Source organism: Gymnoscopelus braueri (genome assembly GCF_963280865.1).
Source record: "Gymnoscopelus braueri genome assembly, chromosome: 21".
NCBI classification, from domain to species: Eukaryota; Metazoa; Chordata; class Actinopteri; order Myctophiformes; family Myctophidae; genus Gymnoscopelus; species Gymnoscopelus braueri.
In genome coordinates, this window is record NC_137623.1 from 34,974,236 (window position 1) to 34,989,155 (window position 14,920).

Here is a 14,920-nt window from a genome sequence, read left to right on the forward strand (position 1 = left end):
GTGTGTAGCTTTAACAGCCCTATAAACTGCTACTCTATATGAGAAACAGCTGCCTGTATACTGATGCAGGACCAGTGGTGGAAAAAGTACTCAAATGCTTTACTTAAGTAAAAGTACCAATACTGCAATGTATAAATACTCCATTACAAGTAAAAGTCCAGAATTCAAAATGTAGTTGAGTAAAAGTACAAAAGTGTTGGCATCAAAATGTACTTAAAGTAAAAGTACTAAAATGTTTGAAAATAGCAGATCTACAAGCTTACAACGCGTCGCGAGCTTGTAGATCGGCTATTTTCAAATAGCCTATGTATAAAATAGAGCTAAAGTGGTTAATGTATCTTTCATAATATCATAATTTATATCTGAAAAGTAACTAGTAACTCAAGTTTTTAAATAATTGTAGTGGAGTAAAAGTACTATATTTGCCTCTGAGATGTAGTGGAGTAGAAGTAAAAGTATTGGAAATTGGAAATACTCGGAAGTAAAGTACAAATACCTAAACATTTTACATTTTACATTTTACTTAAGTACAGTACTTAAGCAAATGTACTTAGTTACTTTACACCACTGTGCAGGACGGAGTAAATGCAGGATGATGAGGGAATGAAGAGGGACTCCCTGTGGTGACTACCAGTGTTGCCAGATTTTGCAAGAGAAATAAGCAACTAGGTCTATGAAAACAAGCCCAAAAGAAGGGACTAGGCCACATGAGCATCAGATATTTGAAAATAGCTGATCTATATATATTATTTATATAATACATTTTTTTTTTACATTTTATCAACACAAATCTGGTACAGGGCTCACAAAATACTTGTAGATGGGGTGTCCATGGCATGAAAATGTTAGAGAACCACTGGTATAAAAAACATCAGCAAGCTCCAAATAAGCAACTATACTTAAGAAACAAGCCCCAAAAAACGCAACCAATATTTACAAGCGACTTTACAGAAAAAACAAGCATTACTTACGTTCATATGACAGGCAGCAATTCACACACATTCATATGACGGGCAGCAATTCACACATGTTCATATGACGGGCAGCAATTCAGGTGGAGTGAACGCTAACCACCAAACTGGTTCCCTGAATGTCACACAAATTAGAGAGAAAAAACAACAACGAACAACACAGAAACAAAGTTGACAGTTGTAACACCGCAGGCTCTGAGTCCCTCATTCTTCCCTCAAAACCGAGACCCACAGAGAGATAGTGATGGCCGGTATGGATTTCAGCATCCAGCAGTGCACTCTGTGGTGTGTTTTTGACGCATTTAACAGTATCTGACAGTTGCTTCATCAAGTGCTCACTCTGCAGCTCTCAATCGATTCCCCATCCATCAAAACATCATCGAGTGGAAGAAGATGTAATTGCCTCTCGTAGCTGCGATGGTTCTGTGGGTGGGGTCGGGGTGGGTGGGTGGGTGGATGGGTGGAGGGGCGGGGGCCAGAGGAGGAGATGTTCATCATTCTGAAACTACTAATGACATGGTTTGTCCTCCATCCTGCCGTGTTCTATAAGCAACATATTCTCATTTTGACATTATGCAGTCCCCAGCCTTCGCGTGAGCGGGGACCAAAAATCGATGGTTCATATCAGGTTATTGATGGCATCAGAACATGTCTTGTTCCATGTGAGGTTTTGTACCGTCAGTGGATGTTTGAAACATCATCGACCCTGCGTCCTTCCCCCCGCCGTGCTCCTCCAGTGAAAAGTGCTTACTGTGACCAGCTGTTCGCAACCTTGAAGCAATGTTCCTGTCGATGCAAAGTGGGCAAAAAATTATAATTCAACCTTCTTCCGTTACTGTCATCAGTGTAATGCACACACGCACACAAACGCACACAAACGCGCACACACATGCGCGCACACGCGTACCCACGTGCACACTCACACTCACACACACACACACACACACACACACACACACACACACACACACACACACACACACACACACACACACACACACACACACATATCACAATTCAAAAGCTGAGGGAGAAAAGCATTGAAGCTGTCATGTCTAACCAACACATTCAAAGCCTGATCACAACGGTTGCAAAACAATAGAGGATAAATCATGCAGGGAAATGATAGCAGTGATTTTTCTACTTTATTTCACACCTGGATAAAAAAAAGTGTTAAATAGCTCTGTATTCTGATATTACTGATTGCTATAGAGTGTTTGATCAGTAACAGGAGTCTCCATGTCTCTCTATATTAAATCAGCCTGATCTCCAGAGAATACCGTAACATTGCACGGAACGAGTGCACTTCATTCCGTGGATAGTCGCCTCGGAACTCCCAAATTGCGTGCATATGTACGGCGAGTCCCACGGTGGGCGTAACCAGTCGCAACACGGAAAAACCCGGAAGCAGAGCAGTCCGCACAATAAAATTTACGATTCTGTGCCTATCGGTACATAACTCAAACGGCGCTGAGTAGGCACAGGCGAATGTCCCACCGTTCAGGACGGCAACTCGGTCGCCTTAGCTCCCTCGGTGGTCCTTCACGGGGTGACAATTCGCCTGTGACTGCGCGCCTCCGAAATGGTTTTGTCACAAAGGCAGCGCCGTACCATATGCACGCAATTCGTGAGTTCCGAGGCGGCTATCCACGGAATGAAGTGCACTCGTTCCGTGCAATGTTACGGTAATCTCTGGAGATCGGGTTGATTAAATAGAGAATGCATTTTCAGGTCAGGATACCAATTTTATCCAATCAGGATAGAGAACGGATGGAAGTTGGAAGTGATGACACAAAGAAATGAGCAGATTTTTTTTTAACTGGAACACAAAAAAATGATGAATTAACTTTAACACATTGATTGCCAAGATCGCATCGATGCGTTCTTTCAAATCCATCGCTTGAATGCCAGCAATTCAAAAGAACACATTGATGCGTTCTTTTGAATTTTCATTGTTTAATCTGTGATCGCACGGCTCTGTTTATTTCTCATCAGCACTTTCGTTTTCCACTTACGTCACACTCACCCGGAGCCGGATGTAAAAAAAAAAAATCATTTCCGGGTCACATTGTTTTTTTCCGGTCATTTTCGGCCAGAATAGGGAAAAACACGGTTTTTCACACGGTATAAAAAACGAACGGACAGCTCAACTTCTATTTTCTTTGGTCCGGGTGACTAACAGTCATCGTCGTAGTGTATCACATCGTTTTCAGGCCGATCAGCGGATCAGGGATTGTCGAAAACATAACATCCGGTGAATGACAGGATATGACGTGGGCCTGTTTGGGAGGGGGCGAGCGAGGTGATCAATGTGTGGATTTGCTGCTCTCTACTGGTGGAACTGTCGTACTGTATGTGCTTAACACCACAATCAGATAATTTATTTGAATGAAAAATTAAAAAATTAAAAAATTAAAAAACACGCAAATTGCTGGCACAGGGGTGAGTACATTATGAATAAACTCTGGCAGTCAATGTGTTAACAGTTCAATACAAGGTCAGCGATTTAAAACCCAAGAAAGCCTATGACTTGTTTCCATTGGGTTCCTTTGTATTCAATTCATAGATACATTTAATGTCAGACAGATATACACTACTATGCAAAACATCATAAAAACAGTTTGAAAACAGAAAACAAAAGTACAGTAAAGAGTTCGAGGGGGGGGGCTAAGCTTTGACGTTCTGTACGGCTCACTGTGCAAACATTTCTGCACAAATCCTCATCCTCATCTACTGTCTGTGTGTGTGTGTGTGTGTGTGTGTGTGTGTGTGTGTGTGTGTGTGTGTGTGTGTGTGTGTGTGTGTGTGTGTGTGTGTGTGTGTGTGTGTGTGTGTGTGTGTGTGTGTGCTCCTACAGGCTCTGGACTTTGAGAAGAAGAAGCAGTACATCCTGCGCGTCCAGGTGGAGAACGTTCACCTGGACCCTCGCTTCTTCTCCGTGGGACTCTTCAGGGACGAGGCCAGCATCAAGGTTCTGGTGGAGGACGTGGACGAGCCCCCCGCGTTCGAGCGCAGCACCTACATCATGGAGGTCAAGGAGGACGCCGCGCACAACACGGCCATCGGATCGGTCAGCGCCTCCGACCCAGACAGCAACCGCAGCCCCGTCAGGTAGGCGTAAAAAACTATTTATCCTAGAAGTGTTTATCCTGCAGGATTTTGCAACCGTAACCACCACCACCACCACACACCCTGGCCCTCATTTATCAAAGTTGCACAGACCAAAAAACGTACGTACGCCGAGATCACCGCAATTCATCAATCTATTGTGACTTTGACTTGAGCGTACGACACGCTCAGATCTGACGTCTGGTCTGAGGACGTACGTAGACTTTGGCTACACCAGTTTGTTCCATCGTAGACCTGCGGAGCAGCATTGTCTGACCATCTGACAGGCATCTAAACATATGTATTCACTCCAAAAATGTATAGCTATAAAACTAATAAATCATACATTAATACATATTTTGTAAAGGCATACATCGACGGTGTGTCATATGAAATTGGTATGATATTTCCAAGTGTACAAGCACTGAAACATGCAAGGGGATTTTGGGGATTGCTGGAATATCTTCATGGAGAGTGAAGTCTTGGGTAGCCTACAGTAGGCTTTTTGGAGTTATGTGCAACCTCGTTTAAGGATAAACCCGACGCTCAAATGCCAGCTGTGCCCAGCGCAAGTGATCTTCATTGTTGGTTTTGGCCACAGATCCGCAGCGGGAGATCGGAGGTAACCAGCCCACCACACACCAGCCTTCATCCATTAATGTTAAAGCATTCATCAATCACTCCATAAACGTTCAAATTACGATGACAGCCCCAGGCATAAACGTGGTGTCACGGACACGGACCACGGGAGGAAGCAGCACTCCTTTATTTTGTGAAACAGCAGAGTGTGCACGTCGCACTGCTCAGGGGTTAAATTAAAACCCAAACTTATTCCAATCATGACGATATGATTAGTGTCATTCAACAACGTAGGCCTACGGGAAAAAGACAATGCGTAGGCTGTTATTATTTAATTCATGATTCAGGTTTGAGTTTACATGCACACACACACGCAAAACAACTTAAACAGCTAGTAAATCAAACTGATGGCATGTCAAAGGATGAAAATCTACAGCACACAACACTCTCCCTGACAGAATGACCGAATCTATACATCCATGATCAGGGTTCATTATGACACAACAACTGAGCTTTATAAGCAGAAGGATCTTAGTTTGATGCCAGTGCTCGGTTAAAGGGTATTTCACTTTCAAAAAAACTTTGGGTCATTTTATCATTTACTCAGGCCTTTGTGAGCCCCCCAGACAGTTTTTAAGTTGCTTGATTCATTATTTAGATATTTGATATTCATTTTATCAGACACGCCCCCTTCCTATACAAACCCATTGTAACTTCAAACTCCATTTTAACCATGTTAGATTCATCGAAAACACCCGTCCTTGGTTCTGGTGACTCACCCTGCCCTCCTAATGCGTGAGGGGGCCGTGTTTTTCCGATTACTTTTTTCATTTATTTTATTTGAATTTTTTATTGTATTTTATTTTTTTCATTCTCCAAAAAAAATATTAAAAATAAATGAATAAAGTAATTGAAAAAACACGGCCCCCTCACGCATTAGGAGGGCAGGATGAGTCACCAGAACCAAGGACGGGTGTTTTTGATTAATCTAACATGGTTAAAATGAAGTTTGAAGTTACAATGGGTTTGTATAGGAAGGGGGCGTGTCTGATAAAATGAATATCAAATATCTAAATAATGAATCAAGCAACTTAAAAACTGTCTGGGGGGCTCACAAAGGCCCGAGTAGATGATAAAATGACCAAAAGTTTTTTTGAAAGTGAAATATCCCTTTAAGTATATTGTTCTCACTTGCATCTGCCATGCTTTTGTATCACGAGAGCTGTGTCAGTGGTTTTGTAAGCACAAGGTTTTGGGTTCAAGACCACCTTTTCACAAATTCTTTAAGGTCAAGTATTCTTTTCTCACGTGCATGTTCCATGCACAATAAGTAATGCCAGGGGTTTATAAACCGAAGGTTCTAGGTTAAAAACTCAACACAACTCAATAAACAACTGAAACAACTATGAAATACAGTAGTTAACCTTGAACGAACATGAGAGATGCTGAAGGGTGCTAAAGGGTTTGTATAGCCTCTGTGTGTGTGTGTGTGTGTGTGTGTGTGTGTGTGTGTGTGTGTGTGTGTGTGTGTGTGTGTGTGTGTGTGTGTGTGTGTGTGTGTGTGTGTGTGTGTGTGTGTGTGTGTGTGTGTGTAGAAAGAGGAAAGGAGGAAAGTTGAAAAGACCTGTGGCAGAGAGAGAGACCACGTGCACACAGACACACATGCACATTCAGGCATATAGATGCAGTGTGTGCACACAAAAGGCCTCAAAAGGACGAATACCAATAGATATATATATATCATACAATTCACAATTCAGACATTTAGCGAGATGCACGTATCCAGGGCGACTTACAATGTGCAAGGTTGGAGCATGTGAACACCATGGACATTCTTAGATACAGCATCGGCTGTATCTAACATACTTACCTAGCATTTGTCTAAAAACATACCATACATCTTTTTTTTTTTTTTTTTTTACTAACAAACAAACAAACAAACATGCCTAGCATCTGTCTAGAAATCCTACCATGCATCTGTCTAATAATCATACTTAGCATCTATTTACATTTAACACATTGGGTGCCAAAACCGTATACATACGGTTTTGGCCATACTAACGTTGAGTGCCAAAACCGTATATATACGGTTTTTGGGGGGGGGGGGTTTTCCTTCACAGCAACAGGAGATATCACTCCTACAAGATTTAGACTCCAATCCACACCCTGCTTAACTTATGACTTCAAAAACCTGTATCTCGGCTCCTGTGTACTTTTTTTTTTTACAATGTTAATTTAACTATTTTCAACTGGCTGCAACTATGGAACGGATTACCGAATGTTTTTAATTTTTTCCCCCCGATTGTACGAGACCTGTATGTGTGTAATGAGGGGATCACCGTGAGGACGGTGATCACTGAAAATATTTTGTGACTACTTGAAAAAGGTTCAACATTTAAAAAAAATCCTGGCACTCAAAGTATAATATTTTAATAAACCTCTGGCACCCAATGTGTTAACAATGTATGTATGTCCACACACAGGGAAAGCTAATCTCTGAAGAACATATTCAGAGCTTTGCTACTGAATCTGTCGGGAGCCCCGTTCAGAACGCGTGCGCGTTAGCTTACAAGTGGGCGTGCCTTCAGATCAGGAAGCCGGCCGCGCTTTACCCAATCAAATGTAGTGGGCGGGATTTACATCTGTGCGCTCCCTTCCCACTGGAAACAAACCGAAACTCATTTAACAATAGCGTCCTCGGAGCCGACAAAACCACGGAAAGTCAGTAACATTTTAACTTGCTCTTTCATCATAGAAACAAGTGGGCTTATAACCAAAACGATCCATGTTCTTCGGGAGAAATGGTGTTAGTGTTCCGTGGAGAAATGTTGTTAGTGGGAATTAAAACATGGGCGCACCACCGGAAGTGGAGGGCTGAGGGCATGTCCAAACCCCGGTTTCCAGTCAGCATAGGTCTAGTTAATCCCCCCCAGAGTCAAATGCAAAAGTGAAAAACGCTGGGGGCGCTGTTTTTCCTTTTTATTTGACGATGGGTTCCCAGATTGAGGGAAAGCATACAGGGACACAAATATTTTAGCTGCAGTAAAGGTTACTTTACTTCACCAACTCATGGATATGTCCTCATGATACAACACGCATTACTCAGCACTCCATGGGCACAAGTAGCGGCGGCTCCGCCATATATGGCAGCAGAGACAGCACAATACTTTGCCAGCCTTTCTGCCTCGTCTTTGGGCATCCCAAGTTGTCGAAACCCTCCAACAACCAGTCCGTGGGTATGTCCTAGGCTGGATCACCAGAGGAAACAAAGTTCTTAGTCTTGCACTGCTGCTTGGTGTTCAAGCGCTCTCTGTAGTTGTTCTCATGGGCCTGGAAGTCCACCTATTGCTATTTCGACAGCGGACGTACACACCGCTGGAAGGCCACCGGGGTCTATTGCCTCTCTTCCCGGTAGCTGTTCACGGGAGGGGCCGTCAGGTAGCGTCGGCTGTTGGCCTCTTACGTCAGGTGTTACAGGTGTTACCAATGATGCCAATTAAGGCACTGTTCCATTCGTCTCAAACAGAGTCAGGGTGCTGATATGTTGTGCATGTTGGCTCACTGGAAACACTCTGCTACACTAGTGTCTCAAAGTGTGGTCCTTGAGGGGGTTCCAAATAGCCCCTTACGGATGTGTAACTCTGAGAGTGTACACATTGAACCAAATGGACCTGTGGTTCCATGTGTACACTCTAAAAAGTATGAGAACCCCAGTGCTACACTAAAGGGAACAGAGCCATAATTTGTATTAAGTAAATAAGACCTGTGAAGGAAGTAAGGAAAAGGCCCAATTACCTTTCTATATGGTGTGCACAGAGCCTATTGAGACGAGACGAGACGAGACTGAAAGCACTTTGCAAGCACCGTGGCAACCGCTAAATTGTAACAAGTAGGAACTCAGCATCAGAGAGGAAGCATAGTGAGGTGTCAGGTGTGCACTTTCTGCACAGCCAAAGCAACGGGGAGAGGAAAAGAAAGGAGAGGAGAGGACAGGACAGGACAGGGTAGTCGGAGAGAAGGGCAAGGACGGGGGAGAACATGTGGGAAGATGAACAAGGAAAGCAGAGATGAGGAGTGCGGTGGTGCGTGGTGCCTTCAAGACTGAGAGCCCCGGTTCATGCTCTCCCCCTCGGGGGGTCTACTTCCTCTCATGCTGCCCCTCCTCATATCTGCTACTCCATTAATCACAGTGATGTATCGTGCTAGTACAGCTAGCAGAGCAAGACAACATCGCTGGATAACCTGTTGGCTTGTGCAGTGTGTGTGTGTGTGTGTGTGTGTGTGTGTGTGTGTGTGTGTGTGTGTGTGTGTGTGTGTGTGTGTGTGTGTGTGTGTGTGTGTGTCACTGAACACAGTTATTAAGTATCTCCTCAACAGAGTGCGGTGAAGACAGACTATTCCCGATTGCTTGTTTCTGTCTGTGCAAGACGGCACAATGCAACGTACGAAACTAATGACAGGATCCTTAAAGCAGTCCTCACACACACACACACACACACACACACACACACACTAACACACACACACACACACACACACACACACACACACACACACACACACACACACACACACACACACACACACACCTAACAACTGTAATGAAAAATGTGCTTAACGTGGTAACGGCTCAGATCTTCTCTTTTTTTATAGAAAGCACAGCACAGACTGTGTGAAATGTGTAAAAACTAAGAAAAAGGTCATGTTATACAGTCGGACCATTAAATCACATATGTTTGATGTGGTATGGTGTGTGTGTGTGTGTGTGTGTGTGTGTGTGTGTGTGTGTGTGTGTGTGTGTGTGTGTGTGTGTGTGTGTGTGTGTGTGTGTGTTCTGCAGGTACTCCATTGATCGGCGCACAGACATGGACCGGCTGTTCAACGTCCATTCAGGAAATGGGTCAGTGTTCATCCTCAAGGACCTGGACAGGGAGGAGAATGCCTGGCACAACATCTCCATCATTGCCACCGAATTCAGTGGGTAACAAAATACACTGTGTTCATTAACTCTGAGGGCCCATTTGTAATGACAGACAGTCATTAAACTGCACTTTTGCTGGTTAAATGGTGCATAATTTGGGCACAAAGTAATCACAGTGTCATCCATTGCCATTAAGAGACAGTTGTTCCTGCACCTTGCACCATGCAAATGAATTGATAGATCCAGTTGGAGGAGAAGAGAATGGTTTTCTGCTGGGGAAACTCATCTGCTCGTGTGCTCGTCTGCCTTTTCTGGCATCATCGGAATGGTCACACAATGCCGAAAGTGTTATAATGGTATCAAGAAGTGGGGGGAACAAAAGCTCGCCTTTTCACCAAAAACATCAAGTGAAAATTCTTCCCTGTCATCTATGGTGCTTCCTATGGTGCCTCCTTGTCTTATATGGTGCTTCCTATGTCATCTATGGTGCTTCCTGTGGTGTGTCCCTGTCATCAATGGTGCTTCCTATGGTGCTTCCTATGTCATCTATGGTGCTTCCTGTGGTGCGTCCCTGTCATCAATGGTGCTTCCTATGGTGCCTCCCTGTCTTATATGGTGCTTCCTATGTCATCTATGGTGCTTCCTGTGGTGCGTCCCTGTCATCAATGGTGCTTCCTATGGTGCCCCCATGGTGCTTCCTATGCTGCTTTCCTGTCTTCTATGGTGCTTCCTATGGTGCTTCCCTGTCTTCTATGGTGCTTCCTATGATGCTTCCCTTTCATCTATGGTGCTTCCCTGTCTTCCATGGTGCTTCCTAAGGTGCTTCCCTGTCTTCTGTGGTGCTTCCTACGGTGCTTCCCTGTCTTCTGTGGTGCTTCCTACGGTGCTTCCCTGTCTTCTATGGTGCTTCCTATGGTGCCTCCCTGTCTTCTATGGTGCTTCCTTTGGTGCTTCCCTGTCTTCTATGATGCTGCCCTGTCTTCTGATGAAACATGTCTCCTCTTCTCTCGTTGCATCAGACCAGCCTGGTGTACCCTCTCAAAGTTCATTGTTAAATTGTTAAATTGAGTTTTTGGTGTTTAAGACAAGACCAGAGACCTAAAAGTGGCTTTGGCCATAAATAATTTGTGAATCATTTGATATGCAGTACTGTGGTATAAATAAATTCCACTCTAAATAAGGCCTCACTATGGGCTAACGGCACACTGTCAAGAGAGACGTTATTGTCTGGAGTAAGTATCTGGGATTGTTTTTGTATCGATCAATCAAGGTTCAAGGTTATTGACTAACATGCACAATACAGCAGGTAGCAACATTGCAGGCAATTATGTTCCTGTACTCTATCGCATTTGTGTTAGTTTTCAATGCAACATAATGGGGGTGCACTGCCAGCTGACCATTAAAAGTGTCAACCACATAATTGCAGACATGTCTTTCCCCAATTCTCTCTATTCACACTAATGTCCTGTCTCTCTACATAAATCTAAATAAATAAGTTAAAAATAAGGTACATCTAGTATGTGTATGAACCTGCTGCTGATTTGCACTAGCTAGTTGACTGTTGACAACCTATTACAAACCCTAGCCTGCATACGCTCATGTTGAAGATGCAGCACTGCTTTAAAGGAGGTGATCAGAACATGTGCTTTGATTCTCACTCCCACATTAAGCGCATGTTTCCCCCGTGATGATGGCAATTACTGTAAATGAGTAACACTGTGAAGATCTTTCTCTCTGTGTCTCCACTAGACAACCCACGGCTGTCGAGCAGAGTGCCAGTGTACATCAGAGTGCTGGATGTCAACGACAACGCTCCGACATTTGCCACCAATTACGAGACGTTCGTCTGTGAGAACGCCAGGGCTAACCAGGTTGGTGTGATGCCACGAGAGGAGAGGTGGCACGAGGCGACAGTAGCCATCATGGTTTCATAATTAGAACCCCTTGCCAGTATTAGATTCCCTCGTTCCCTGTGTCCGTTTCAGAATGTTGTTACTGAACACGGGTCAAACCAAAATTGATCATTAGTGTTTTATTTATTTATTACTATTGATGATTATTATTAAGAAAACAATAATGCAACTTGCTTGGAGTTGCACGTGGGAGGGACAGTTAATGAAACTGCGAAAAACAGCCAGCACACAGTGAATGTCCTTTTCACATAGTTTTATTTTACCTCTCCATGGACTGAGCAACGGGACCCGTTTCAACAGCGTCTTCCTCAGCGCTCCTCATGTTTGACAATGCTGAGGAAAACCTGTTAGGTTGAAACCAAGGGCCCAGCTTCCTGTTTTGAAATTGACTCGAATAAGGAAGAGAGTTCAAGTGACAGTTCATATGAATGGCCTGTAGTTTCGCTGTTTTACCCCCCTGCTGGTGGTGGAATGAAAAGCGGATGCCGCCCTCTAGGAGGGGCGGGATGATTTGATTGACAAGCTACACAACCAATAGCATTCATTCCCCGCCCCCCACTCTTGATTGACAAGCTACCCAGCCAATACTGGTCTGGTGGCATTCTGCAGGATATGACGCGATATTGAAAGATGGCGGATTTGAAATTCCTGAACAATCGGCTTCATTTACGATCTGTAGAAACCAATGGCGTAGCTTCATCCATTTCTTTTTTACAGTCTATGGTTGAAACGCGTCCGTTGCTCTGTCCGTGGCGAGGGGGAAAAAAAACTATGTGAAAAGGACATTCACTGTGTGCTGGCTGTTTTTCTCAGTTTCATGATATTGTTGAGCCGTGTACCTTGAGACTGTTGTTTAATCTGGAGTGTTGCGGGCATACCGCATTGCAGTGCTTTTTCTCAGGGACAGTTAATGTAAATACATAAACCAAATGATAATGTGCTTTTTCAACTGGAATGATTTGATAATTAGCACACCTGGGTCAAATAGCATTTCAGGTGGGTGGTGTTATTTCCCTCAAGGCAATTTAGATAATACCAGGTTAAGTTGTCAATACCAATTTAATGTCCTGTGTTTGCTCTTCATCAGTCTGATGAAGAGCGTTTACTGTAGCTCGAAACGTCACAGCAGCACGTACTGTAGTGCAATGAAGCAGTATGGAAGTTGGAGCCCTACAGTGTGTTTATTTCATTTTATCTTGTATTGGTATTTGCTCAGCATCCTGCCCAACTTTGGGTTCGGGATGTGCATGTCCTTCCTCTCTTTCATGTCTGCAGTATACTCTCCAGTACTATTCCATTTTGGCAAAACCCTGCCACATGCTACAAACAGTTACAGTATGAATTGTTTTCTAATTCTATTTGACCCAAAGTCACCCAACTCTGGTAATGAACTTGTTTGGTTATATGGAGTACATAAATTGATACTCTTGATGAAAAATGCCACTTCTTGTGTGTTTCTCCTTTCAGATAATACAGACAGTGAGTGCCTCAGATCCTGATGATCCCATAGGGGGCCAGCGTTTTTTCTTCAGCCTAGCACAGGATGCTTCTGGGAAGGCTAACTTCTCTGTGCGCGATAACAAAGGTTCGCTCATTTCATTTCATTTATCATTATCCCACCTGTACACGGGCACAGTGAAACATTCCCAAAGCACATTTAACAACGCGCAAGCTGACATCATGTGGTCTGTTTATGTATTGTTAAAAGTTTACCATATGCATATGCATTTTACAGCCATAGATTAAATGCATTTTCAATAACGTTTATTACTGAGGATAGTGAACGCACGCACACCTTATGTGCTGTGCAAAGCTGTGAAAATACCCTTTGAGAGGAAAACACATGCCTGTATGCATGTCAATGTCATTCTGGCACAGACAACACCCCAAGATAGGCCTACAATACATAACATAGCTAGGGGTGTGCCGATACACTAATTTCACGAAACGATACGATACGATACGATATTGGGCTCACGACATCGATACGATATCGATACGATATATGGCACTTTTTAAATATATAAATATATGGGGGGGGAAGCTTGTGAAAATATATGAGGGGGAAAAAAGCAAATGCAAACAAACACTTCTGTTTTTGCATTATTATTATTGCAAAAAAATATATATATATATATATATTCAGCACGGTGCCCACCGGGACAGTTTTGTCAACGGGGGGGGGGGGGGGGGGGAGAAAAAAGGACGCTCGGCTTCTAAATTCCGCCGTTTTCCGCCGTTTATTTTTCTCACGCCGTTTGGTGAACCCCCCAAGGTTGGTGCCCTGTGCTGCGCTGCTTTTATCCGCCAGATTGGGACGTTCACGGCATATTTTGCACCATTACGGTGCGTTCATCATCGGTGACGAGTGCCTCTAACAGCCGCTGCTGGCTGCGTGCAGCGATGCGAGGCAACACTCACACAATCACGTGCCGCATGCGTCCCCTCCTCCTGCGCCTAATGGCTGTACATGGGGCCGACGTGTGCTTTAGCGTGATTGTGTGAGTGTGGCTTCAGGAAATAAATTCCTAGCCTTGATCTTTAGGCTTTTATTTTTTATTTTTGCTAAAAAATGAAAGCTTGGAAACTCCTGTCCCAACTCCTGGTACGCAAAAGCGCCTCGCGTCGTCTGATGTGCTGCGCATTATTTATTTTGGGTGCGCATGCGCACCTGCGCACCAGTTATGTGCACCCCTGTATATATATATATATATATATATATATATATATATATATATATATATATATATATATATATATATATACAGATATATATATATATATATATATATTTTTTAACATATTTTTTTCCCCAAAACAAAATGTATCGCGATATATCGCAGGACGATATATCGGCACACATCTAAACATAGCCTATAAACATAGGTGTACACAATGATGTACTAAAACAATATGTAAAAGAAAAATAATCGTGTCGTGTGCCAGTGATGCAGTATGGTTTATCTCTCCATAACACCAGACAACACGGCAGGGATCCTGACCCGGAGAAACAGCTACAACACCGTGCAGAAGAGCGTCCACCTGGTCCTGGTGGTGATCTCCGACGGGGAGCATCCCATGCAGAGCAGCACCAACACGCTGACCGTGCGTGTGTGCACGTGCGACCGCGAGGGCAACATGAAGCTGTGCAACGCCGAGGCGCTCACGGGCAGGGCGGGTCTCAGTACGGGAGCCCTGGTGGCCATCTTGCTGTGTGCCATCATTCTACTCAGTGAGTTTACACAATTAAAACAAGAAGGCGGGTATTAGATTTGTCAAGAGGACACTTGCGCTGTTTTGTAGGATTTAGTCCATGGGAGATCCAAGGGGTTTAATAGTAGCCTGGTAAACCACCCTCCGCGGAAATCTCATTTGATTTGATTCTGAATGAAAATAACATTGAATTCCGGACCGGGTGGTTTGCCTGG

The 14,920-nt window shown here is 43.8% G+C and overlaps 1 protein-coding gene across 1 annotated transcript in view; it reads left to right on the top strand.

The window, feature by feature from the left end:
* LOC308077227 (cadherin-6-like) overlaps nucleotides 1-14,920 on the top strand; it is an 88,787-nt gene that overhangs the window by 69,015 nt on the left and 4,852 nt on the right. The window contains exons 7-11 of the mRNA XM_080417845.1: nucleotides 3,829-4,082; nucleotides 9,499-9,635; nucleotides 11,329-11,450; nucleotides 12,960-13,077; nucleotides 14,473-14,724. Coding sequence (XP_080273971.1) covers nucleotides 3,829-4,082; nucleotides 9,499-9,635; nucleotides 11,329-11,450; nucleotides 12,960-13,077; nucleotides 14,473-14,724 — 883 coding nt within the window. The remainder of the gene's footprint in view (nucleotides 1-3,828; nucleotides 4,083-9,498; nucleotides 9,636-11,328; nucleotides 11,451-12,959; nucleotides 13,078-14,472; nucleotides 14,725-14,920) is intronic.